The following is a 27,125-nucleotide window of genomic DNA, read 5'->3' as shown; positions in this document are numbered from 1 at the left end:
GCAGCTACCTCATTCTTTTGCTTACTGGGCACCATTCACAATCCCGGTTTTCCATGGGAATTTGACACCCCCCTGTTTTTGATCATGCTCTTGGTACTCCTGTCTTGGCTTTAGAAGAAAAGGAGTAGGAGGGGGTTATACTGGGCTGGCCCACAAGTTTTTTGTTTGCCAGTGAAATAGATTTTATTGTAAGTACAAAAATCCAATTTTCTTCCTATAATAACCTGAATGTTGTCCAGCACCAGTGAAAGGTCCAAGCTGTGCTCTGCAGGGCTTCTACATAAATGAAAATCCTATTTCTGCATTGAAAGTCGTGCCTTCTGAAGACTGTGCATGTAGCTTGACACAAGTGACCTTAGACAAGAATTTCCAAAATTGTTGTTAAATTCCATGCAATATACTCGAGATGAAAATAATCCAAAGTTATATTGCTGCTTCCAAAAAAGAAAATTATGATGATGATTCACCCTTTTGATTCACATAGCAAACAGAAAACAGTGCGGATTGTAGTTTGTAGTCTGACAGTGAAGCCATTTCTATTTGATTGTGGCTTTTTCATTCCCTTTCTCGGTGTATATGTATGTATGTATGTATATGTATGTATATGTGTGTGTATATATAGATCTAGATCGATAGATAGAGATAGATATATAGATCTATATAGATCTATATATAGATATAGATATCTTGAAAAATTTGACGGCGTCTTACCAGCCAGTCAAAAATTTCAGCATGACCGGACTATAGCCTTGCAAGTAAAAAAATTTTGGGGACAGATAGAGCTTTCTTTTGTGACCCCACGGGGGGTTATTTTATTTTTTACTACCGTGTTTCCCCGAAAATAAGACACTGTCTTATATTTTGTTTGGCTCAAAAAAACACACTAGGTCTTATTTTCGGGGTAGGTGTTATTTTTTGTTAATGTACAACAATCCACACTGATTCATGTACAAAAATAGGGTGATCTGGGCAATCAGGGGTAAGAGCAATTTGGTAACTAATCGCTCTCCAGAATGAGCGATTAGAGACGCTCGATCGCTTGACTGTGTTAAGCTCCCGGCCGGCCGTGTAATTACAACGGCCGGCCGGGAAGCTGCTCGTCGGGCTCCACCGTCCTCTCGTCACAGACGAGTGGATTTTTCAAGCCCTGTGTGTGTGTATATACTGTCAGTCAACGCTCCCCGCAAGGATTCCTCCCCTCCTCTCTCTCATCCTCCAGCGCTGACTGGAGGAACGGACGGGGGAGGGGGTGGGTACAGCTGGCTCTGCCGCTAGATAGGCAGAGCCAGCTGTCATTCACGCAGCTGTGTGGATCTCGTCAGCATTGTCGGGATCCGTCCCAGCTGCGGCGGTCTCAGTGTACCACGAGCTGTAGCTCGCAATATACTGAGCCTTTGGTTCATGGGAGGAGGCTAGTATGTGTCCTTCCGTGACCCTTAAGAGAACTATGGGGAAAAGCACTCCTCCCACACCGCCTTGCTCTGCCTCCTGTGACAGCCGATTCAGGATGGAGATCGTAGTACAAACATTCAGCGATCAGCTGATCGCTGAATGTTTGTAAATAACTGGATATAGTACGAGTTACTATGTACCAGTTATGAATTAATAGGAAGCGCTCTACATCACTTCCTGTTCATTCATGATTGTGGACATAGTAACTCGTACTGTATCCACAGGTTATGAATGAATAATGAAATGTTTAACCTAGACCAAAACTAACACTTAACAAAGGGTTGCTAAAAAAAAAAAAAATCTTTGAAGCTTAGGGGTGGTCTGTAAATCCCTTTTCTTTTGCTCTTCCTTTTTGTTATATCATGAAGTACTTGTTGGGCTTTAGGAATCTGTATTTGGGAACTAAAGTGTGTGTGTGTGTATGAAGAGCTGAAGGTATTATGACATATTTGACGATTCTTACAAAAATTGAAGGAAAGAATGGTCTCTGAAAAATCTGAGCATGCAAGACTTACACTTTTTAAAATCATGTTTATAAGGAATAAATATTCCTCTTTTTAACATGTTAGATATATTTATCGCAAAAGTGTTCAACATTTTATTTTTTTTCTCCTTTCTAGGATGAAGCACATATAAATGAGATTGCAATCACGCACCATGTAAAGGAGGGACATGAGAAGGCTGACCCATCACAGTTTGAGCTGCTCAAGGTACTCGGACAGGGCTCATTTGGAAAGGTGAGTAGTTAAGGGCTTGTGTAAATAGGCATTACATACAAGTCAAGGCCATAAAAGTCAATGTGAATTAAAAAGAAGCTAATAAGAAGTACCGTATAAGACGGGTATTTAGACCCAAAAACACTGCCCGAAAATCGGGGGTCGTCTTATACGCCGGCTACATACAGTATACCGCGCTGAGCCAATCAGGGCAGGCTTTGTATTCATTAATACAAAGCCTGTATTAATGAATACAAAGCCTGCCGTGATTGGCTCGGCGTGGTATACTGTATGTAGCTGCAGGACACTGTGGGGATCATGGACAAGGTAAGAGACTGTAATCCCGAGTGTGGCTCGGGGTTACCACTTATGGTACTGAAAATTAACCCCGAGCCACACTCGGGAATACCGCCATGGAGGTTAATGGGTGCATTTAAACATTATTTTGGGCTATACTTGTCTTATACGAGGAGTATAGCCCAACACCTATATTTTCACATAAAAAGTAGGGGGTCGTCTTATACACCGGCAAATACGGTAGCTCAAGAGCAAGTCAAAGCAACAAAATATGTTGTATTTGTTGCTTTTAAATCTGACACTGATTTAAGTGTATCCCTGAGGCTCCATTCACACTGGAGCAGTAGTCCGCACGTATTCAGCCGTCCGAATATGCGGGTAGCCGTTCTAAACAAGAAAAACAATGCACTTTAAATGTGCGTTGTTCCGACATTTACCGCAAAATAGTCGAAGCGTGATTTTTATTATTATTTTTTTCACGGATTCCGCTTGTTCGCAGCTATATAATAGCCAGAAACTTTGATGTGGTTTGTGTGATTTATGGGAGTCTCTAGGTATTTAGGATGTTCACCTAGAGCTAGAGATTCTGTCATTTTTGCATTGTGAAACATCTCCAGGTTTTTATTATTATGTACTCAACTTCTTTAATGAGTTTAGTGATAAAATCACAGGCAATCTGGGGTCTCTTTGTTCTGCATTAGGCAGCATACAGTATGTACAAGAGAGGTGGAGGACTCCGCACAGGGGAAGGAGTAGTACACTTAGCTTTTTTTCTACCCACAGAATCCCCCTTGATTTTGTCTTAAAAGCTCTTTGTGCTTTTACATATCAATACCATAATTAGTTCTCGTTACCTTCTTTGTTTTAGCATACTTTTCAACAGAATATGGATTGCTGCACAAAATAGCTTTACTTCAAAGTGAACTCCAACCCAGCATCTAATTACACATTTACAACAGTGTGTGTATATTCTCTTCCACCTTGTTATGCAGGTACCCCTGACAGTCAATTTCACATTAAGCTGGACCTGGACCATGCCCAGTTTGCTGATTGACTGAAAGTGGACTAAGCAGCACACTGGTGATGTCATCCTTTTTATCCTCCTCTGTCCTGTCAGCATATTCTGCCAGCTAAGGTTCCCACCTTTTCTGGGGAAATGTATCAACCTCTGAACTATTAATAACATTTGCAAACAAATTTAACAGCTGATTGGGCATTCTGCTGTGTCGGCACATGTTTGCTGCTGGAGAGCCTGACTGTCTCCTAGTGCTTGCCTTCCATCCCTAGGGAGCTGCTGTTGTGCTCAAGATTACAAGAGGCTGGACAAATCCCAAGTCAGGTAGTCAATGCACCCTAAAATGTACAGCTGGTACATAACTTTGAAGTTTTCAATAGTTGTCAGTAGTGCTGGCTCCTAAAAATAAAATAAATCCTGGTGCCTCCTAAATTGGGCAGACTGGCTCCTAAATTCCATATTAATTTGTCCACCCCTGGTCTAATGTAAGGATAGATTTAGATGCAGGCTTTGCATTTAATGTTGCCCTTTTTATAAACGCATAACTGCATTCATTGTTGTTGTTTTAAATCTGCCTACAGTTCAGCTTTAAATCAGTTTGATGGACTTGTAGCTACCATGCAATGGAAAACACACAAATATGTTGCGTTGTGGTGCATTGCATTGCTACACAAGGGTAATGTGCATTCTTCTGTTGTAGTGCGTTGGCAGCCCATACATTGCAAAGTAACACCACAGATCTGTATAGCGTGAATCAGTCCTTGTACATACATATTTTTGGTGTTTTACACACATTTTACACAATTTTTCATTCATGTCAAGTGACATTAACCCCTTCATGACTGAGGCCTTTTTTTCATTTTTTGTACCCATGTTATATTCCACATTTTAGGCCTGAAAATTACTTAAAACCCCCCAACATTATATATTTTCTGAATGCCAAGACCCTATAGAATAAAATGGTGGTAGTTGCAAATTTTTATGTTGCACAATATTAGCGCAACTCCTTATTAAACCCCAATATTTAGTGAAAAATTTAATTAAATGCCCCAAAACACAACAAAATACCCATTTTTTTAATGAAATATAAAAGATGAGGTTACAACGAGTAAAACGATACCCAACATGCCCAGGTTACAAATTGCGTGCATCCGTAAAACGGCGAAAAACCCCAGTACCCCAAAAAGTCCATAGACGCTTTAAAAGCCCCCACAGGTCATCAATTTAGAGATACCCCAAAATACTGGCCCTAGAATTATTGCTCTCACTCCGGCGTGCGCGGCGATACCCAACATGTGTAGCGCGTCAGTCGTAGGCGCACCCGACGCGTGTTTACGCGGCGACGCGCTGGGACGGGGGACTTTTTCTCAGCTGCAAAAGAAAGTTCTCCCCCAGCATGAGAAGACATGAGGATTTAAAAGGAAGAGCAGCAACTAGGTGCCTCTAGTTGCTTTTCTTCCATCACTGTGGCCCATTTAGAGATTTGTGCCTTCAGAGGTGATTTAATAATGGGAAACCTTAAAGGAGAACTGTGGGGTTAAGTCTTTTCCCCATGGTTCTCAGAGTAACGGGAGGACACAAACTAGCGTCCTCCCGTCACCCCAGGCTCAATATACCACGGGCTGTAGCTCGCGGTATACTGAGACGCCGCAGCTGAAGCGGATCCCGACAATTGTGCCGGGATCCGCCCAGCTGCGTGACTGACAGCTGGCTCTGCCTATCTAAAGGCAGAGCCAGCTGTACCCGCCCCCTCCCCCGTCCGTTCAGCCAGTCAGCGCTGGCGGATCTGAGTGGGGAGGGGCGAATCCAGCCCCTCCCCTGTCACGGTAGAGAGCCGTGACAGGATCGAGAGGTGAGCGAACGCCGGTATGTGTTCGCTCACCTCCCGATCTACTGAGCTGACCTGTGACAGTCTCATTGTCACAGGTCGGCTAGAACTATGAGGTGAGTGGAAATCACTCACCTCATAGTTCTCCTTTTAAGAAACCTTATTTTGACATTGAATAATTCATATATATGTTCAGGTTACAAAGCTGGGCAGATGAAACCTACTTTGGATGCCATCAGTCATACACTGACCCATACCGGGGAAAATACTGAAAAATGGGTTGTCTATCCAGCCAGGCATGCCCCTATTTACATGCCTGCTGTGTGAATGAAATGAATTGCTTTCCTGGGAGAGTTCTGTGATTCATTAGATAAAATGAAATACACATAACTTCTGTGCTTCTGCTCCTTAGGGGCTTCTAGCTTCTATAGAATAATGTCAGATTATAAATCTTTGCCCTGCTCTGTTTACTTTTAATAACCACAGTATCATCTGCTAACACAGGTCTTTCTGGTGCGAAAAATCTCAGAAGCCGATGCTGGCCAACTATATGCAATGAAAGTATTAAAGAAAGCCACACTTAAAGGTAAATTGTGTATCTTAAATTTAACCTAATAACATACCAAATTTCAGAAATTCCGTGTTTACATTGGATTTTTGGGGATCTCCCATGGTTTATACTGGCATTTTACAGTTCCTTCTTTATACAGGAGCAAGTTGCATGTTCTGCTGAGAACAAGTTATGTGTTTTCTTTATTATGTTGCCTTGCAAGTGTTTTATGCAGGGGCAATACTATACTGGCATTGTATTTTCATCTCCCTTTCTTTTACTGAGTGCATGTGATTCAAAGTGAGATCATAAAAGTGTTGCTATGTTCCCATCTTTTTCACGTGAGTTACTTGTGTTCATGTTTAATAGTCCATGAACTTTTCCTAAACCTATTGATGCTTAACGGTTACTTTCATCTGTATCACGCTTTATCCCTTCAGAATGCTTGTAGTGAGGATTTTCTATGAACGTAGACTATATGACGGGACTCGATTTAGAGATTTTTGTTTGTTCAGATATGGCTGCAATTTTTGTTTCCTCTGAGAAATCTTGTGACTGATCAGAGAGATGTCCAAATGTGGGATGCTCTAGTGTAACTAACAGACCTCATGTACAGTATTATATACATGTAGATGTTTATTTTATTCTGAAAATGTTACACATGGTCAGAGCACTTTAATCTATTTTTAATATTTCTTTCAAAGCCACTGGGCCCTATTAGTGTGGCTGATTTCACTAAATCGGAGAAAAATAAAATAAAAATGGAGTTATTTCATACAGTATAGCGTCAATCAGAATACAGTGAACTCCCAGTTATCCTGCACCTACCGCTCCCTGTATTTTCTGGTTGCTTGAGAGTTAATAGTAGCTCTCAAGCAATCACCAATCTAGCTTCCGCAGTCTACAGATGAATGTATGCAGCTGGGAGCAATAACCAGACTGCTATTGGCTATTTCAAATTGCAATAACAGGCTGGTAAATAAAACCCCACCCACTGAGCAGAGGCAAGGACCTGAGAGAGTCTTTCAGCCGGCTATTGCAATTTGAAATAGCCAATAGCAGGCTGACTTAGGAAAGCCCCATCCACTGAAGAGAGGAGCAGACATGAGTCAAAGTTCTCTCTCAGGTCCTCTCCACTGCTTAGTGGACAGGAACAACAGCCAGCCTGCTATTGGCTATTGCAACTTGAAATAGCCAATAGCTTGCTGGCCATTTCTCCCCATTGTTTTCATTCTGCTGCTGACCACGGAATCTAGCTGCCGGCTGGCAGCAAGATGTAAACAAATAATTTTTTAGCACCAACAAAAATTTTTAGTGTGCACCAAGCAACCGACAATTTTTTAGTGTGCTTCAATGCACCAGCAAAAAAATAAAAAATCGAGGACATACAGTACTGTGCAGAGGTTTTAGGCAGGTGTGAAAAAAATGCTGTAAAGTATGAATACTTTCAGAAATAAAAGTGTATAGTTTATTTTTATCAATTAACAAAAAATGGAAAGTAAATGAACAGAAGAGAAATTCAAATCAATATTTGGTGTGACCTCCCTTTTCCTTCAAAACAGCATCAATTCTTCTAGTCGCACACAGTTTTTAAAGAAACTCGGCAGGTAGGTTGTTCCAAACATCTTGGAGAACTAACCACAGATCTTCTGTGGATGTCGGCTGCCAGACGGATTCGATGATGTTGAGATCAGAACTCTGTGGGGGCAAAAAACATCGCTTCCAGGACTCCTTGTTGTTCTTTACGCTGAAGATAGTTCTTAACGACATTGGCTGTATATATGGGGTCGTTGTCCAGCTGCAGAATACATTTGGGGCCAATCACACGCCTCCCTGATGGTATGGCATGATGTATAAGTATCTGCTTGTATTTCTCAGCATTGAGTACACCATTGGTCCTCGCCAAATCTCCAACTCAGTTGGCAGAAATGCAGCCCCATACTTGCAAGGATGCACCATGCTTCACTCTTGCAAATTCTGACTCATCAGGTCAGACCACCGTCTGCTATTTTTCTGCACCCCAGGTCCTATGTTTTCATGCATAGTTGAGTCGCTTAGCCTTGCTTTCACATCGGAGGTATAGCTTTTTGGCCGCAATTCTTCCTTAAAGACCATGGCCAGACTTCTCTGGACAGTAGATGGGTGTACCAGAGCCCCACTGGTTTCCGCCAGTTGGGTGCTGATGGCACTGCTGGACATCTTCTGGTGTCGTAGGGCAGTAAGCATGACGTGTCTCATCTACTGCATTAAAATTTCTTGGCTGACCACTGTGTCTACGGTCCTCAGCGTTGCCGTTTTTGTGCTTCTTCAAAAGAGCTTGAACAGCACATCTTAAAACCCCAGCTGTAGAGGGACTACAAATCACAGCAATGCTGAATGGCACCAGCTATGGAGGACTACAAATCTCAGCAAAACATAATACAGCAATCAAGAATATAATCAGCTACTCAGGACTACAAATCCCAGTAATACATTTAACGGCAATGCGGAATGGCAACCGGCTATAAAGGATTACAATCCCAGCAATACATTATAGGGCAATGCTGAAATTGGAATTTCACCTTTTGAAGCTTCGGTGACCTTCAGTTTACATATGATGCCAGTTAAAGCAACCTGAAAAAAATGTGTTCCCTCTTTTAATTTTTTTTAGTGTCCCGTGAAAAAAACACAAAGTAAAATTGGAAAAGCCCATTATTCTTAACAACTTTGCAATGCTTCTACACAGTGTATGTACAGCTTTTGCACAGTGTATGGCCAGCTTCAGCCTTTGGCTCAAGCCCTTAGGTTGTTAAAATAGACTACTCTGTCTGTTTACAGTCTCACAGATCAGACAACGATTTAATTTTTCTTTCTGTCTATTCCACCACTGACAAGCCTGGATACTATTAGCACGTCTTCCGCAAGCCACTGCCTCAGTAGCAATTGCAAGATCTTCCCTTTGTGAACACAACTCACTTGTCGTTAAAGTTTATCTGAACCCAAAAAAAAAGACATTCACATATTGTAGCGTACAAGTCTTTAGATGAGATTGGTATATTAGTTTTCCTTTTAAGGCTTTTCTAGTATCAATCATTTTATACTAGAGGACTCTTCGCTTTGTAGTATCTATATTTAATTGAATAAAATGGTAGGTAGTCTTCTGATTTGCATCAATTTCTTCTCAAGCCTGCATTTTAATGGTTTCTGGAAACATCAGATATTCATTTATTAAGCTTATTTTATTACGACATCTGTGTTAGCAGGTGGATACCCTTAGCATGTGAACATTTTGTGCGTAATGGAGTTGTGCTGTCAACTGACCGGAATGTGCCTTTGTTTCCAGAACAAATGATCATTGACTGTACAAACTCAATTATATATTTGCTAGAATTGGACTTTGTGTTCCCTTTATCCTTTAATCGAAGGGTAGCTATACATAGCCTGATTTAAGTGTCACTTGAAACAATTGAGTGAGTGCGTCCCTGGTGTGAAATTCCAGCGTTATTGTATAGAAAGCTTGCAACTTCTTGGAAATACTGTGCTACGGTGCCTGGACCCTTACTTTTTCTACATGCAGGTGTTAGCTGTAGAGATCCCTAGCAGTAGAGGCCCCTGAGGGCTTAAAGGTTGCCTTATGTCAGTTTTCATTGTGACATGTTTCTTTCTTGAAGGAGACAACATGCTAAATTTTATTTTATTTCATTACTGGCATATAGTAGTGAAGGCTTAAAGCATCTGTCAGGTTTTATTCCTCAATGTACAGTAATGTACATGTTCTTCTTTATACTTGTTAGTGATCGATCTCTTTAGTCTGATGGGATTTGTTTAGTATGTTTGCTGGCATTGATGCAGTTTATGTTCATTGCACCCTCATCACTGCCTGTGTTTACATTATTTTTGAAATGTTAATGGCGGGAATATGACGTCATTAAGACGTCAGGGGGTGAGGAGATGGGTTGGTTTGTCTCTATCTCTTGTGATAGCATGTGTGTGTATATATATTGGTTGTGGTTCTCTATCATACAACGTCTACTCTGAGCCTGATGAAGGGGACCCTGTGCGGCCCTGAAAGCGCTTGATATTCTGAGTGGCATCTTTCAATAAATGGATTTGCACTTATGAGTTTCTGGTGTGCTGGTGACATCTACATTCCAAGCTGTTCTGTGTGCGGCGCCATCCGCTTTCATTTCAAGCACCCATTTACTCTTTTTGGGATTTCCGGTATGGAGTGCTACAGGATCTATGACTTATCAACTGACCATGGACACAGTCAGCTTTTGGGAGGCCAAGTTGCTGCACCATGGGCCTCCAAGTTGTACTTGCCCCCTGGGCTAAAAGTTGCCAGTCAGCCCCTGCTGGCAAGTGACAAAGCGCAATAATCTTTGTTGATGGGGATGAAGGCTTGCCATAGTCTGCAAGTATTCACGCATACTCGCAGATATGGTTCATGCCTACCTCCCTCTGAGCTGTCTTCCAGTAATGATTTGTCCAGACACCTGCTGCTGCCACTATTTCTGATCTGTTTCTTCCAGGTGATCCTTCTTGGCCATTGGATGGCCACTGATGTTGGAACTCCTGCGCATGTGCATAGGAATAACATCATCCTCAGCACTTGGCCCATTCTCGGCATCAGTGAGATTAGCCAAGAGTGTACACTGCATGGCACAGAAAAGGGAAGCTGACATTTTTTTTAAATTTAATTTTAAAATGTAAAACTCCTGTAACTCTTTTTCTTTTCTGTATGTGTTCCCTTGGGGAGATTTGCCTTCACTTCCTGCCCTGGAGAGGGGAAATCCCCTCTTGTCATCGTGACTTGCCTACAAAGAAGGATTTTCCCTTCGCTCCTGCTCTGTGACAACTGTAAAATGTTGGTTTCTCATCACTTCCAGTGACCATTATCACCAGGACAAATTTAGAGGAAAAAAAAATCACAATTGACAATAGAAACCTGACAAGGGGCTCTATCCTTCCATACTCTAATCCAAAATAAGTGTTTTTTTTGATCATACATACACTTTAGAGTCTACTTATAAATGTTTTCACACTAGAGTCACACATTTTTATATCGGTTTCACTTTGAAAAATGTGTTACTCCTGGGTGAGTGAATCTTCAGTAAAAACATTTATAAATAGACCCCTTTAAAGTAACTTAGTATTACAAATATAATTTTTTAAAGAAACAAGTAAAATTGCGTGAGTTATTCAGAAATCTGTACTTTAATCTGCTCTATTTTTATTTTCACACAGTTCGAGATCGTGTTAGAACAAAGATGGAGCGTGATATTTTGGTGGAAGTTAATCATCCGTTTATTGTCAAATTGCACTATGGTGAGTACAAGCTTTCTCGCTGCTGATAGACTAGCACCAGCTGTTAGAATGTCACGTCCTAGTTTTAAATTTTTTTTGCTGCTGGTCAACTGAAACTCATTGTTCATGTTCAAATAATGAGCAGACCTAAGCTCCTAATAACTTAGAAATTGCATCCGTTTGGGCACTGCGCTTTTTGTGTTACAGGCTTTTAAATTAAAATTAAACCTGGAATGCAAATGAATGGCCTGCTTATTTTTTGTTTTCTAAATAATAATGAAAACCTATGCTTAATTTACAACGTAGCTTCCTGCCAGTGACATCCCCTCCTAGAAACGCTGGGTGCTTGAAATAATATCAGACTGTGCTCCTACACTGTGCTGGAAAGTCCGACTAAGCCAGCTTAAAAATGTCTATGGCAGCAACAGACAGCTCTTGGATCACCATTGCAGCCTACCCCCTACATGCATTTTTGCAATACCTCACACCTCTAACTGCCATAAATACACAACTCCCTCAGGCTAAGTTCATACGGGCAGCAGCCTCCACTGCCCCCTGAAAAGCAAACTGTGATGGATCACTCTTCATAGGGGAGTGGAGCAGTGGCTGGCTGGTGTTCAAGAGTGGATACTGCTGCCTCCTGAATGCAAGATATTTTCTCTTTTTAATCCAGTGGGGATTTTCTATTGGGTAAGATTATGATGCATCCCGTTTATTGCAATGATTGCGTTTGACAAACTGCACCCCCTGCCAAATGCTACATGCTGTATATTGTTTGCCTTGCAGCCACAGCAATGTATACAGCAGTGTTCAGCCACAGTGCTGACATTGCAGCAGGTGACTGGGGATGGTAAAAGTGCAGATTAACCATCTGGTTTTACTGCCCCCTGATTAATTGCTAGTGATATTCAAAATCATTATTGCTTGCTGTTTTCATGTCATTTACAGCCAATCTTAATTTGTGTACATTTAGATATGTAAAGGCCAAATATGCATTATCTTTAAATAAAAAATACAGTTCATACTTTACTATTTATTGTGTAAAATAAATTAAAATAATGTACATATGTTTTAATGTATCAGAGTAATTAGCAGGAAAGTGGGGCGCCTCAGCAGTGTTGGGTTGTCCAACCTGTACATTTTTGGTGATTCGCTTTATCAGGACTTTTTATAGCGGAAGCTGCTAGTGTACTGGAAAGGGGGAGGTTCCCCTATGTTCCTTTCCTGGAAATCCCACAAGGGGGTAAGAGGAACTCTCCACATTGGGTACACACATTGCAATTAAAAAAACGTCCCCCAGTTCCAAAGCTCAAATTGGACGATATCTTAAAGTGAGGATTTCCTGTCTTATAGTGAAATATGTAGTAAGGTTAATTATGGTATTAACCGATTAATCGAACTTAATAATCGGCTAACTAATCGATTTTGAAAATAATCGTTAGCTGCAGCTCTACTATACAGCATGCTCAAATATCTACCTATACCTATTCCTGTAGCCTCATGAATTATATAAGCTAAGGCAGGGCTCAAAATTTCAAGTCCTGAGCTACTAGCCAGGCCTTAAGAGTTACTAGCCGCCAGTTGCCCCATCTAACCCTTACCCTGGCCCGGCCTTAACTCTGCCCCTAAACACACCCTCTTAAATATGATAATTCTTATCTTATGATAGTTGCCGCTTGTAAACGGCAGATTAGGGATTCCTGCTGCAGGAAAACACGAGTTCCTGACACAGGAATCTCTAATCACACCTGAAATATACTGTAGGTGTGAATGGGGCCTAATATATACACACACACACGCTAAAGGTGTCCATACACCTAGCGATTATCGTACGATAATCGACAGGTGTATGGGTAGCGTGCGACCGCTTCTACTGTAAGGTCGCACGACTTTCGTCTTACGAGCACGCTGAATAACCTGCCGAAAATTGTATGATTTTTGGTGGCATGGTCGCAAGACGAATGCCGCACAGGCCGGTCTGCCCACTCAGCACTGCAATCATCGGAAGCCCGCCCCTCAGCGGGGAGGGCTTGCGATGATCGCAAGTACGATCTGCCTGTCCAAGATGGGCAGATCGTACGAGATTTTAATGACCTTACAACCATCGCAAGACGAAAGTCGTGTGATGGTTGTAAGGTGTATGGGCAGCTTAAAACACAATAATACACTTTTCAACGTTACACCACCCCCTCCCACACAAATATAATAATCAAATACTTCGATCCCAGGTAGGAGTTGGCCTGCAGACCGGTACTTGGAGACCCAAATTTCCACTCGCCCTCACTTTATTTTTACTCGCCAAATGCGATTGGAAATTTTGAGCCCTGATCTGAGGCAGACCCTTCCCACTCCTGCCTCAGACTACTATTCTCACACACTTTAGTGGAGTGAGGTGTGGTGATTTCACTACTGTTCTGCTTACTGTTCTCCTTGCTGGAGAGAAATCTGTACCAGATGACTTGCTACGTAAAGTTTTCCTCGCTCCTACTTTAATTTTGTGGATTTTTTTTCCTTAACTTCTGGTTATTATTTCCTCTACTAATCAGTTTACCATTTGTTTATTAGTTCACCAGTCTTAGAGTAGACATTGCAGTAAAATTATACTTGCTTTAGTCCCAACATGAGGACACTATATTTACTGTAAGATTTCTGACGAAAGGCAGAGCCGCCTAAATTTTGTGGGAAAGACACTACAGGTTAAGTGCATCTTGCGAGATTTGATTGTACTCTGTGTTTCCCATGATCTTGCTGGACTGAGCGCAACGTCACCCTCGCCTTCAGGTGCCTTATGGACATATAATCAGCAGCCAATTTTAGCCGGGGGTGGGGGTAAGTGGACCTTGCAGTAAGGTTTTACTGTTAGGTCCACTTTAGAGGTGGGGGGGAAGGGGGGTCTGACATACTGTATAAGGAAGCATGTTTTTGCTGTACTTCCAATACGAGTTAGAATCCAGTACTGCCCTTGCTAATTAGGATTGTTGGCACCTATGCTAATGCATTTCTGGAAATTACATACAATTCTTGTGAAAGGATCAAGGATAATAGCAAGGTGTGTCCTAATAAATTGATTTTACATTTGCATGGAAACAAGTTTTCTATTTTCTATTTCAGCTTTCCAAACAGAAGGCAAATTATACCTTATTCTGGATTTTCTCAGGGGTGGAGATTTGTTTACACGTTTATCCAAAGAGGCAAGTTTTATAGCGCAATTATCTTTAATTTGTTTTATTAATATCGTAATTGTTCATTTTTTTATTAAATGGATGCACCACTCTGAACCTTTATCCTCATATATTCATGACTTATTAATAAGAGGTGTTGCTTACCCAGTTACAAGCTGTCATTTACATTCTTAAAATGTGCTGTAAATACTAGGGATACACCGTTACCAGTATGGATACTCATTAAAATGCCCCAAAACCGATACCGCCGCTTTAATTTTTCACAAGCTCATGTAGCACCTGCTTTTACATCTTCCCCTCCTGAGACCCTCTGCCCGAGACATCAGGCCGGAGCATAGCAGCAGCACACAAATTCAAATGCTTTTATTCTGCATAGCTGTATTCTGTATTGCTGGGATTTGTAGTCTATTGCTGATGGTATTCTGCATTGCTGTATAATGTATTGCTAAGATTTGTAGTCCCTCTCCCTTGGAGTGGCAGAACTACCAGGGTTGCCATCGTGCTCCAACAGCGTCCTAAAATTATTAGCCTGAATTGTTTTAGAAAAATGATCACTTGACACTAAAAGGTATCAGTCATTGGAATCGGCGAGTACTTGAGGAAAAGTTTTTTTACAGCGTAACTCCAAACCATTTTTTTATTTATTTCGGGTAGAGTGGGAAAGATTCAGAATTTCAGTATATTTTTTATTTCTATTTGATATCCCATTGGTAAGAATTTCCCTCACTTCATGGCCCTATGACACCCAAATAAAGTAATGGGGGTGCAATTGTCGCAAAGTCACCAAGACAATACAGGCTGTGTGTATCGCAATACTTGCAACACACCAAATCACAAAGGCCTTCAATGCTTTTGTTTAAAAAAAAAAGACGCCATTACAAAAAGGAGTTTGCATTTAGGCAGGGAAGCATTACAATATTTGTACATATTTTATGTATATTTTTTTTTTCATGTAGGTAATGTTCACTGAAGAGGATGTGAAATACTACCTGGCAGAATTGGCACTTGCATTAGATCATCTTCATACACTTGGTATTATATATCGAGACCTTAAGCCAGAAAAGTAAGCAATATAATTATATATATATCCCCTTCTTCGGGACGCAGAAGCGATCTGGCGACAGGTAAGCCGCCAGGATCGCTTCTGTTGTAAAGCCGACAGTCGGCTCTACAAGTTTAAACAGAGTCCCGGCGGCAAAAGTCGCCTGGAGTCTGTTTAAACAGCCCCGATGCTGGCGACGTACACTGTACGTCGTCAGTCACGAAGGGGTTAAACCTATTCTGTCATAAATGCTTCTTCCTATTTTTTTGGTGTTTTTGTTTACTTTTTTTGTTTACTTGTATTGCATTAAGAATTTTTCAGCTTAATACTTGATGCCAATAATTTTCAGATTATGTAAAAGATAAGTTGCTCTTATTCAGGAGTATAAGGTATATTCACCATCAACCAGTGACGCCAGTTTTCGGTGTGCAGCTCAAATAGCAGTTTTCTGAGCCTAGATATTGATTTTCAGAACTGCTGATATTGGCTTAGTGTGGGTTTAAGTACAGGTTTCCCTTAGGACCCGAAGAGGACTTTGTAATCTCCTGCCTCAGAAAACTGCAGTATTTGGAGTTTGCTGTGCTTTTTACAGCCTGCCTTTTAATAGGGGGACACATATATACACTCGCGAGTGAAAATTGCATGGGGGCGAGTGGAAATGAAGCAATTGAGTCAGGCACTCAACTCCTGGAGGGACTCCCAGACCTCCTCGGGGAGGCTTCTCTCCTCCTCACCGACATGATGACAGCGCTCCCTCGTCCATCCGTCCCGGAGGGGGGGGTCGCAGGAGGGAGCGCTGCCTGCTGTCAGGATGGCTGAGCGGTGAGGGGGAGAGAAGCCACGCCCCCAGCTGTCAGGATGGCCGAGCGGGGAGGAGATCGGAGCCGCTGTCATCCTGTCAGTTTCAGGGTGACAGTGGCTCTGTGCGTGGCAGAGCGGGGGATCGGTAAATATCAGTGATATTTACCGATCCTCCGTGTGAGAAGACAAGCACTGGAGCGATCGTCTGATCACTCCAGTGTTTGTAAATAACTGGGGAAACTTAGTCCTATGTGTCCCCAGTACTATAGTTTTAATGTGAACTATAGAGAAATGTAAAACACCACAATCCTTAATATATTAAAAACTCTCGGATGCATTTTCAAATACTGATAACATAAGTATCTGAAATCTATCTTTATATAATCCCCGATCAGCAGACCTTAGATTGAGAGGGAAGGCCAGCTGACGGCCAATCAAGGGAGGGGGGTCAAGTGGTGTTGGTTGCTTGGGCTGTGCAGTATGGTGTCTGAATCACAAGAGCATCTTGCAAGTAAAATATTTATGTACAGTATATGTATTGGGCTGTATGACTGGAGTTCATCTTTAAAGGAGAGGTAAACTTGGTGAAGGTGATATTTTGCCATCATTTTTAAATATGCACAGCATACTTACATGTTATGGCACACACCTTCCTCTTAGTGTGCTGTCCTCCAGCAATAGTGAGTCAGGTAATACTGTCACTACTGCATGCTCCACCACCACCTCTGTCACCGACTCTTCCAGGTCCTGCAGTGAGCCTCTTCAGCCATCGAACGGCCACTGATGTAACTTCTGCGCATGAACCATGCAGTGTAAAGAGAAAGCAAAAAGTAATAAAGAGCCTGATAAAAGACTGCATTAGGGATGCACTGATACCGTTTTTTCGGTTACGAGTACCGATAGACCTTTGCTTTCGGTACTCGCCAGTACCAAGTACCGATACTGGTGCTTCCTGATTGCCCGGGAAGCTGGCTCCATGTTTGGCTGGCTTCCCGGCCAATTAGCATCGAGCCTGCTTCCCGACCGATCCGGAAGCAGGGCGGCGAGTAGTGACCTGCCGCTCGGGTTCCAGATTGGCCAGGAAGCCGACTCCATGCTGATTGGCTGGGAAGCCGACTTTTCAGCCAATCCGCATCAAGCTGGCTTTCCAGACAATCGGAAAGCTGGGAGGTGTGTCTACTCGCCACCCTGCTTCCTGATTGCCCGAGAAGCCGGCTCCACGTTCCCCTACGGCACTGCCGGTCAGAGGTAATCTTCCTCTGCCTGGAAGTTCCGGTATCAGAGCATTTGGGCGAGTACGAGTACTGGCCCAAATACTCGGTATCGCCACCGATGCTAGTATCGGTGCATCCCTCCTATGCATGTCTAAAAACTCTACGTTCTGATTTTTTGTTAAAGTGACTTTAGTTCTAACTTAATCATTTTTGTATTAGAAATTATATAAAATACTCCTCACAGTAAATGTTTACTTTAAAATGTTCTTTTTTTTTTTTTTAATAGTATATTGCTTGATGAAGAAGGACACATAAAGTTAACAGGTATGTAACACCACCATGTTGTCCTTAGAACATGAGTTTTAATGGTTGCATCGTAAAGAGTTTCATCATTTACACACAAAAAAAAGGTCCAGCCGGCTTTTTAAAAATACCAATTGCTGTATGATGTGTATACAAGTATTGATCATTTTGATCTTTTTTGGTACAATCTAAGCACCTGTTGTAATAATGCACATTGTAATAATGTCCATTATTACAACAGGACTACATATTACGGTCTCAACCATGTATGTGAAAATGCACACAGGTTTAGAGGGAGATTTTGTCACTGATATCAAAGCAGAAATATAGCCTCACTATACATGCATTCATTTCAGAATACAAGGAAAACATGCATTCATGTATACTTGTAAAAGTGTCTTCCCAGTGGCTGCATGTGTTCTCAGTGGTGTGCATGTCTCTTGAAACTCGGACCTCTTTGTTGATCTGTTCTAGCTGCCTAAGTCTGGGGTCATGGGCTTTCCTCGTCCTTTACTGTACATCCATACACTCAGCTCTTTGTAAAACAGGCAGTGCATAGTGCTGTGTAGATAAATCTAACATCTCCCAGGTCACCTTACATCTACCCTTACCTTCCCTCTACTTTCAGTTTCTCCTGCATGCAGGAGGCATAGAATCTGAGGAGGGCTAAAGTGCAATAAAAGTTAGATTTCAAAGCAAATTAATGTTTTTACAGGTTGGTAAGTGACCACAGTGTTATCCATTACATGGATGCTGTTTTGCAACATAGCATAATTTAGTTTTAACTGTAAAATATTGCTTATATTCACTGGCTGGAATACTGGAAGTTTAATGTAAATTGTGAGTGAATGTTGCTGCAGAAGCATAGATCAATGTTTTTGGCCTTTTTGTTTTAATCACATCTAGCGATCTTTCCTTCTTCAGCGCGTAGTTGTACCAGGCTTTTACCCTAATTTGATCTCCATGTTCATTTCTCTGTAGACTTTGGGCTCAGCAAGGAGTCTATTGATCATGAGAAAAAAGCATATTCCTTCTGCGGCACAGTGGAGTACATGGCTCCAGAGGTTGTCAACAGAAGGGGCCACACACAGAGTGCTGACTGGTGGTCTTTTGGGGTTCTCATGGTAAGTTTTTTTTAAGTGTCTCCTTATTTAATGTATCGTTTTGGCGCCTCCGCCTGCTTTGTGCTGACAGTATAGTACATAACTTTTTTGTATTCCAGTATTTCTCATAATTTGAGTTTTCCAGCATAGTCTGAAGACCCAGGCATCAAAATGCATAGAAAACCATTCACCATAGAATAATATATAAATATATACTGTGCATTATTATTTGCATCTTTAGCTTACTGTAGCATAAAGACATAGTTGAGGATTGTTTGGGTCAGGCAGTTTTTATCAGCATATGTACCCATTCAAGCACAAGTCGCTTGCAGATGGCTTTAACAGTACGGGGTGAAAATTATCCTAAATCCTTCAATGTGTGCAGGTGTCAGCCATCTGCCTTTAATACATTTTTGGTTTGCCATCATTTGGCCTGCCGCCGATTTTAATTATTATTGTTTTGTCTTTAGAGGCTTTGCAAACTCCGAAAATATATATACATTTTGTGTGGTTGCTAATAAGAACAGGGTTTGGTTTTGTTATTACACTTGATCCAGCTCTTTATGTGGGACTGAACTCAAAAGTGAAGATTTGCACTATTAAAGGGAATATTTAATTTTTTTTATTTGTGCCTAAGCAATACCCTAAGAAAACTGCCTTTGTACCAGTGTACTTCTGGTATGTGAGGGTGTCTACATCCCCATAACTCTAGTGGGAGACCTAAGACACTGCTGCCTCTGACTGCTAGTCTTTGGAGATTTGGAATGAGATTTGTTGATATCACTACTGTTTTAACTTACTGCTGTCTTTGCTGGAGGCTCTGAAGAGGATGGGGATGCAAAGCCCTGCCTCTACCAAGATGGCCACCTCCATTCAGAGACTGGAAAAACAAGGCATGTTCATTTAGTAATGGGGCAAAGATCAACTGCCAGGGAGACCATGGGTGACACTGGTGACTAGTCCTTTACCTTCTGCCTGCCTTATTTTGGGCACAACTTTCAGAGTTCAGTTCCTTTCTAAATTTCTGAGATCATCATGTCACTTGACTGCTTGTGCTGGTCAACATTTGGTGATCACTCCTTTTGAATTCATCGAGCAGGGCTTGGAGAACAGTTGTACTGTGAACTGGTCTGTAGATTAGTCTTCTGTGCCTGTGTTGCATAGCTGTTCTCTGTGGTTGCATCATATGTAATCAGACGGATAAGGGTTTCTCAGTCAGCTTATTAGTTAGTCGAGCTTTTTTTTTCTTAAAGAGTTGGTCCACTTTAATATACAGCATGTATCTGACTGACCTTATTTGCTCATAACGGATTCCTTTAAATTCCACATCCAGATTTTCCTTCTGCCTTTATAGTAATCCATTGTACTTTAACCTATTGTATGAAGTTGTTTGTTACATAACTACTGGGGTTAAGGGTTGATTGTCCACATACATGCTAAAATCTTTCCCAACTCTTAGCAGCGGTAGGTTTTCTTACATGAAGTATGTCTTCTCCAGCATTTGTGTAGTTCTACGGAAAGGAAAGCCTTAATGCTAGTATAAGCTGTCATGTTCTGGGTAACATTCTTGTGAGCACATAGCAGGAATAACATTTCAGCTACCAGAATAGACTTTGTTTTATTCATTCTAATTAAATGCAGATCAAACCTTTGTGGAGTCTTGATAAAGAAAACCTAGAAATGATGTGAACTGCGTGTTGCTTTGTTCTGAATTTCATGGGACAGCAACTTTGTAACACTCATTGAAATTATGGGCTGTAAAGTAAATTGTAATCAGTCAGGACACATAATTTAAATGGTGTTTTGATTCATGTCAGGAGGTTATAGTTAGCTTTTTTATGTGTTCAAATAATTGGTAATGTATTATATTGCTGCATACCTTTTTATACAAGGTTTCTATTTGCCCCCTTTCATCTTTACTTATGTCTGAGTGCGACTCTGCAGCTTAAGGGTCATTGGCCAAAGGTCTCCTAAATTAGATAGTTGCTTCCTTGACTATTGCCTGACACTATCTCCCTGTTCCTAGAAGTGAAAATTTGGTTGGAATTGTCTGTAATTTTCTTTTCTATTGGCTGACCATAGCCAGTAGAAGAAAAATCCCCCCCATTACCAACGTTCTAATTAAATTTCTAAGTAAAAAACACATTTTAATTGCATACTTCATTTTTGACACTGAGTGTGCAATGCAAACAGTTAATGTCTGGTGGAAGTGGGCATCAGGGTGCTGTACATGGCTTCTTGAATGCACTACTGCCTCAGTAGTTGCTGCAGCTTTTTAATGCACATTGTGAGAAGCTCCCAGTGTGCAGCAGAATCAGAGTAAACAGTTAGGCCTGGTTCACACCTGGGCGTTCCTACGCGCTGTAAAACGCTCAACATGTGAAAACCAATAATTGCCTATGGGCATGGTTCCCACCTGGGCGCTTTACAGCGGGTAGGAACGCTCTGAAAAACGCCCTACGCCCAATGAAGTACAGGAGCTTCTTTGGGGCGTATTTGTCGCGCGTATCCATTAGGATACAACCGGATAGCCCTCATAAACGCGCGCTTGTCGCACGCTTCTTTTACCGCAAATCGATGAAACGAGCGGGAAACGCGCGTATTCCCGTACGCCCATGTGTGAACCCAGCCTTTAAAGTACAGAGAGGAGCCTGTACAGCTACATATCTGAAGCTAAGCCTGGGATTCAGCAGGGCATTTAGTTTCACATGTTTTCACATGATCTTCCTATAGCAACAGAGAGGTGCAGTGTTGTGCAATTGATCGTATTAATTATGACCCGTGTAAAAGGTTACGTAACTGATGCTTGTTACACAACAATGACTCAGTTGTGTTGTTTCTGTGGCAGCTTTTCAACCTAGTTGGCTATGCATTGGGGCTCAAAAATTGAGTCTCATTGATAATGATCATTATTGTAAAATAGGATATATTCATAAACGTTTAAGTAGAAAATGTATTTCGCTGACATTATGTATTTACTGATCTTGCTATCAATGCATCCATCTCACACTCTTTGTATCTTCTACCCTCAGTTTGAAATGCTTACTGGTACCTTACCCTTTCAAGGAAAGGACCGAAAGGAAACCATGACAATGATTTTGAAGTGAGTAATGGCTCCTTGGAAGCACTTGAAATTTGATTCTTTAGTTTAAGTGGGAACTGGCATGTCGCTTGGAAACTTTAATAACAGTTTAGGAAAATAAGAGCGCTTTCATTAGAGCACAATAATCTTCTATATTGTTTTTTTTTAGATTTAAAACTTGTTTTATCACCTGCATTTAAGATGTTTTTATTACCTGCACAGTAGAGAACTACATTCAAAATCACGAGAATCAAGCCTATTGGTTTAATAGGTGCTGATGGCATCACTGGATCGTTAGGCACATTCATCCAAGCTTTTTTTTTTTTAAATAAAATTCCTATAGTGACCCACTGTTAGTAGACTAGACGGTTTGGAGGAAATTTGTGCACAGCCCACACAGTGAAAACCTGACTGTCTCTTTCCCTTCCACAATCTACTAAAATAGTGTTTCTTTGGCTTGTTTTCCCCTTACTTCCTGTCCTGGTGGCCACCTGACATCAGGCCCAGAAATAAGAGCCCAGTCTTCCCAAAGGAGACACAGATGGGAATCTGCCATGCAGAATGAATGTTAGTGCATATGGTATGTGCTTTGTGTAACTCATGTTTCACCAAAATGCATAAATCTGAATGTGGCTTGAAGGTGCTCCTTGGTGTCTGTTTGTGAGAAAAGAATACTGATTCAACTTTTATGTGCCAGCTTCCATCACATGTAATAATGCATTAGTGTTTATCTTTCAAGGTTCTGTGCGGTTTCTGCATTCAGTAGACTATGCATGTATAATGAGAACTAATGTCAGAACTAAGTGTTGCCCTAGATACCAGCTCTTCTTTCTAGAGGGAGCTAAGCATATTTTCCTGCTCTTCTTACTATGCTGTTAATATTCCATTTTGACCTAAATGTGCTTTTATAGTCTTTAGATACACAGGAGGAGTTTCTAAACCAACTTGCTTAGAGATTGATTTCTTCATGCAGACATTGCTGTATGCAACCAATTCACCCCATGTGTTTTTTCATTAATCTGCATTAATCTGCTGATTATTTTGTTTAACGTCTGTAATATAGTGGATATGTTCATAAATGGCACCACCGTAGACTCCTTGATGTCTTTTTGCCTGCAGAAAGACTGTTATATTAGAGTTTCAGTAAAGAAATGTTCTTAACAACAACTACCTATGTGATCCTGAGGAGGGGGACCCTGTGCAGTCCCAAAACATTGGAATTATGCATTTCATGTGACGCATTGTAAATAAAACAAAGCTAGTTATTTCTTGCCAATGGAGTGCTGGTGACTTCTCCTCAACTTATAGCTTCACAACTATCTCTCAACATTAGATCTTAACCCTTTTGCTGCCAAGCCCTCTGGAACGCTTTACACCTCAGCTGGCCCCACCATTTTTGCAATTTTTTTTCCATTGTTTTGTTTTCCTACTGCTGTGTTTTGTAAAAGACCCCCAAACCATATAAAAAGATGATGCTATTAAATTTGTAGGCCCTGAGATAATTGCGCAAATGTTTATTAAAGGAGAACTATGAGGTGAGTGCTTTTCACTCACCTCATAATTCTAGCCGGCCTGTGACAATGAGACTGTCACAGGTCGGCTCAGTAGATCGGGAGGTGAGCAAACACATGGCGTTCGCTCACCTCTCGATCCTGTCACGGCTCTCTGCCGTGACAGGGCAGCGGCTGGATTCCCCCCTCCCCGCTCCGATCCACCAGCGCTGACTGGCGGAACGGACGGGGGAGGGAGCAGGTACAGCTGGCTCTGCCTCTAGATAGGCAGAGCCAGCTGTCAGTCACGCAGCTGGACGGATCCAGACATAATTGTCGGGATCCGCTTCAGCTGCGGCGTCTTAGTATACCGTGAGCAGCAGCGTCTCAGCATACCGCGAGCTATAGCTCATGGTATACTGAGCCTAGGGTGACGGGAGGACGCTAGTTTGTGTCCTCCCGTTACTCTAAGGAGAACTATGGGGAAAAGCCTTAACCCCATAGTTCTCCTTTAAATCAATATTAAACCGATAAAAACTCACATTGATAAAAGCACACTAAAATCGGTGCACAAAAAAAAATACTTATGCTAAAAATTGTAGTAGTAGTATGTAGTTGTTATGTGTGTTCATTTGGGGAAGGGGGTTTGTTTTATTTATTTATTTTATTATTTGTATTAATTAATTTTTATTCTGCAGCCTCAGCACTCAATGAATGGAAAGCACTCAGTACAGAAGCTTCCCATTCAAAACTGGTGCTCTAAAAAGATTTACTATTATCCAGTTTATGAATGGGTAGAATCTTCTATACTGAGGCTTCCACCCATTGAGAAACTCATAAATTAACAGGATGTGATGTAAAGCACTTCCTGTTCATTCATTACTATGGACACATAGTACTATGTGTCCCCAGTTGTTTACAAACATTGGAGTGATCAGCTGATCACGCCAGTGTTTGGTCTGCACAGATGATCGGTAAATATCACACATATTTACTGATCCACCTGCTCAGCCATCCAGCACAGACAGATGACAGAGCTGCCGGCGATCCAGGATTTGACAGCCGGTGGCTCTGATCTGTTTACCGCTCAGCCATCCTGAAATTGCGGCTCCCTCCCACGCAAACACCTCGGATCCCTGGTGCCTCAGCCAAAGGCGGGTTTTAATTTAAAGGGGTTTCTCAGAGGAGCCATTCTGATATCTATTCATGGTCGCCAAGCGACCATGAGCTTATAGCAGAACGGTAAAAGCCACCGACGTATGGCATATTGACGCGGCCAGCTGGAAACCATTGTGTACCGCGATATGTCCTTGAAAGGGTTAATCATTTGAATTTGATTTGTGATGCATCACACACAGCAAGCCACATGGCACAGGTTCAGGAATTGGACTCTCCCACTCTGCATGTGGGGTGCATTGAAATTTCTCTGCTGTGGATTGCCTAGACTTTAGAATAAGTCAAATGGAACAGGCCCTTTGAATTTTGGTTGCAAAATTTCCTTGCTAGTTTGCTTTCAATTGCTGTCTGAAATTACTCAATGTATTTTGTTTAATGTGTGTTTTTTTTTTTTTGGTTTGTTTTTTTGCTTAAATTTTAGAGCAAAACTTGGCATGCCACAGTTTCTTACTTCAGAGGCCCAGTCCCTACTGCGTATGCTGTTCAAGAGAAACCCAACCAACAGATTAGGTAAGGTACAGCATTCACTTAAAGAAGTCTCTCTCACCTTGTATTATTTTTTACAGCTTAGTTGCCTAACTCCAACAGTGTGTATATTGCTTTTTATACCATGCTTCTGTGTGGAGTAGAAACTGACCGTTCACTAACCATACTTTGCAAAGGAGATGGTCTCTTGATTGACAGCTCTTACCTCACAGGCTCTGCACTTTGCCAACACAGAACAAGGCTTCCCTTCCTGCTCTAGAGCCTGTGCGGATTCCTGTCAGTCATGTTGCCATCTCCTTTGCAGAGCATGGTCAAGAATGAAGAGGAGTGAACTGTTAGTCTGTAACTGTTTTACTTTTTTTTTCTACTCCACACAGAAACTTGGGATAAAAAGCAGCACACACTGGGGGAGTTATGTTACATTGCTGTGAAAAATAATACAAGGTGAGACTGCTTTTTAAAGAGTTATTTTAGTTGAACAATTCAGCATAGGCTGGTTGCGAGCCACTTGCCAGCTTTTTAATCTCAACAGCAGCAGCAAGAACTTCACCTATCTTCTCTGCCATTATGATTAGGTCTGACTCACCCCTAGAGTCTTCATTATTTATCTCTCATAATTGAAAAAACTGCAGAAATTGTGCTAGCTTGAGAAATAGGGGCTGTGCCAGGTGAGATCTCACTGAGGGGCATCAGAAATCAATGAGTGGTTGCATCAGCTTCCAACGGAAACTGAAATGCTAGTTTTCAATGCTTCTAAACATTTCATGTTTTTTCTTTGATATAGTGGAATAGAGTCACTGTTAGGTGTAGACCGTGTAAGACTGCAGCAAAGAGGCAAGGGAAATAGTGTGTGCTCCTCTATGCTTTCAAGGGGAAATAAGAGATGTTACATGTTTGTTTATAGGAGCTGGCCCTGATGGTGTTGAAGAAATTAAGAGGCATCCTTTCTTTGCAACAATTGACTGGAATGTAAGTACATTGTATTCTTATATGGTGTTGACACAGCTACTCTGTATAGATAAGCAGCCCCATACCAGTGTTAGACAGTTTTTGGTTGTTATGTGGACTGTTATGTGGGTTCAATACATCTGTTTCAAATATTGTTATCCTTTTTAGAAATTGTACCGAAGAGAAATTCAGCCTCCATTTAAACCAGCAACAGGTGGTCCTGAAGACACATTTTATTTTGACCCCGAGTTCACGGCAAAAACACCCAAAGGTGAGATGAGGGTCTGTGTGTTTGAGTAAAAGGTTATTTCTCTTCCGTTCATTGAAGGACACAACCGAATCTTCATTTAACGGAAGGATTATATCGCCACTGGCGGGAGTAGAACATGTCCTGCCCCCGGAAGGTGGCGATATAACCCTTCCATTTAAATCAAGATTTGGCTGTGTCCTTTAATGAATGCAGAGAAACCGATTTTCTGATGAGTACAAAAAAAATATCTTATTTTTTCTTGTGTTTATTGTACATTTCTGATCTTATTAATTGCACGGTCTTCTTTAATATTAGGACTCATAATCTTTGTTTTGGTCTAGACTCTCCTGGCATCCCAGCTAGTGCCAATGCACATCAGCTCTTCCGTGGATTTAGCTTTGTGGCAATTTCCTCAGAGGAAGAAAACCAGGCCATACAGACTGTTGGTGTTCATGGCATTGTTCCGGTAAGCATATGGCATAAACAGCAGCAGACATATTAACTCTTGTGTGTACCTTGGTTTTATATGTCCATGTAAATGAAGTGCACAGTGTTGGTATTTAGAGATGCAGGTTTGGGGCTGTCATCCTAATTCTGGTTTCAAAAGAAGTCTTAACTCAAAAACTGCATACTTGATTTTGATCATTGATTCAGAAGGTGGTGAAGCCAGAATTGGGTTTATTGCCTCAGCTATGTCCAGCTCATTTAGGGTGAAGGTCTTGTTACATATAGATCAATCAACCAGCTTCCAGTCCTCCGTAATTAAGTCTTAAAGTTTCTAAACATCCGGATTTACATTAAGGTGGTCACCTATATCTGAAAACCTTGAGAAAGACTATAGTCTTTCCTAACTACCGTTTCTGTTATTTTCTTTAACTAAATGAGAAACTAGTATCTACAGTGT

At 41.4% G+C, this 27,125-nt stretch overlaps 1 protein-coding gene across 1 annotated transcript in view; it reads left to right on the top strand.

The window, feature by feature from the left end:
* The window catches only part of RPS6KA3 (ribosomal protein S6 kinase A3), a 114,313-nt gene that overhangs the window by 74,648 nt on the left and 12,540 nt on the right, over positions 1-27,125 (top strand). The window contains exons 3-14 of the mRNA XM_018554844.1: positions 2,073-2,189; positions 5,813-5,894; positions 11,085-11,165; positions 14,256-14,335; positions 15,283-15,389; positions 17,670-17,707; positions 18,668-18,810; positions 21,822-21,892; positions 24,959-25,047; positions 25,928-25,992; positions 26,140-26,242; positions 26,563-26,687. Coding sequence (XP_018410346.1) covers positions 2,073-2,189; positions 5,813-5,894; positions 11,085-11,165; positions 14,256-14,335; positions 15,283-15,389; positions 17,670-17,707; positions 18,668-18,810; positions 21,822-21,892; positions 24,959-25,047; positions 25,928-25,992; positions 26,140-26,242; positions 26,563-26,687 — 1,101 coding nt within the window. The remainder of the gene's footprint in view (positions 1-2,072; positions 2,190-5,812; positions 5,895-11,084; positions 11,166-14,255; positions 14,336-15,282; positions 15,390-17,669; positions 17,708-18,667; positions 18,811-21,821; positions 21,893-24,958; positions 25,048-25,927; positions 25,993-26,139; positions 26,243-26,562; positions 26,688-27,125) is intronic.

Source organism: Nanorana parkeri, unplaced genomic scaffold (assembly GCF_000935625.1).
Source record: "Nanorana parkeri isolate BGI_ZX_2015 unplaced genomic scaffold, ASM93562v1 scaffold175, whole genome shotgun sequence".
Lineage (NCBI taxonomy): Eukaryota > Metazoa > Chordata > Amphibia > Anura > Dicroglossidae > Nanorana > Nanorana parkeri.
This window is presented reverse-complemented; position numbering and strand designations above follow the sequence as displayed.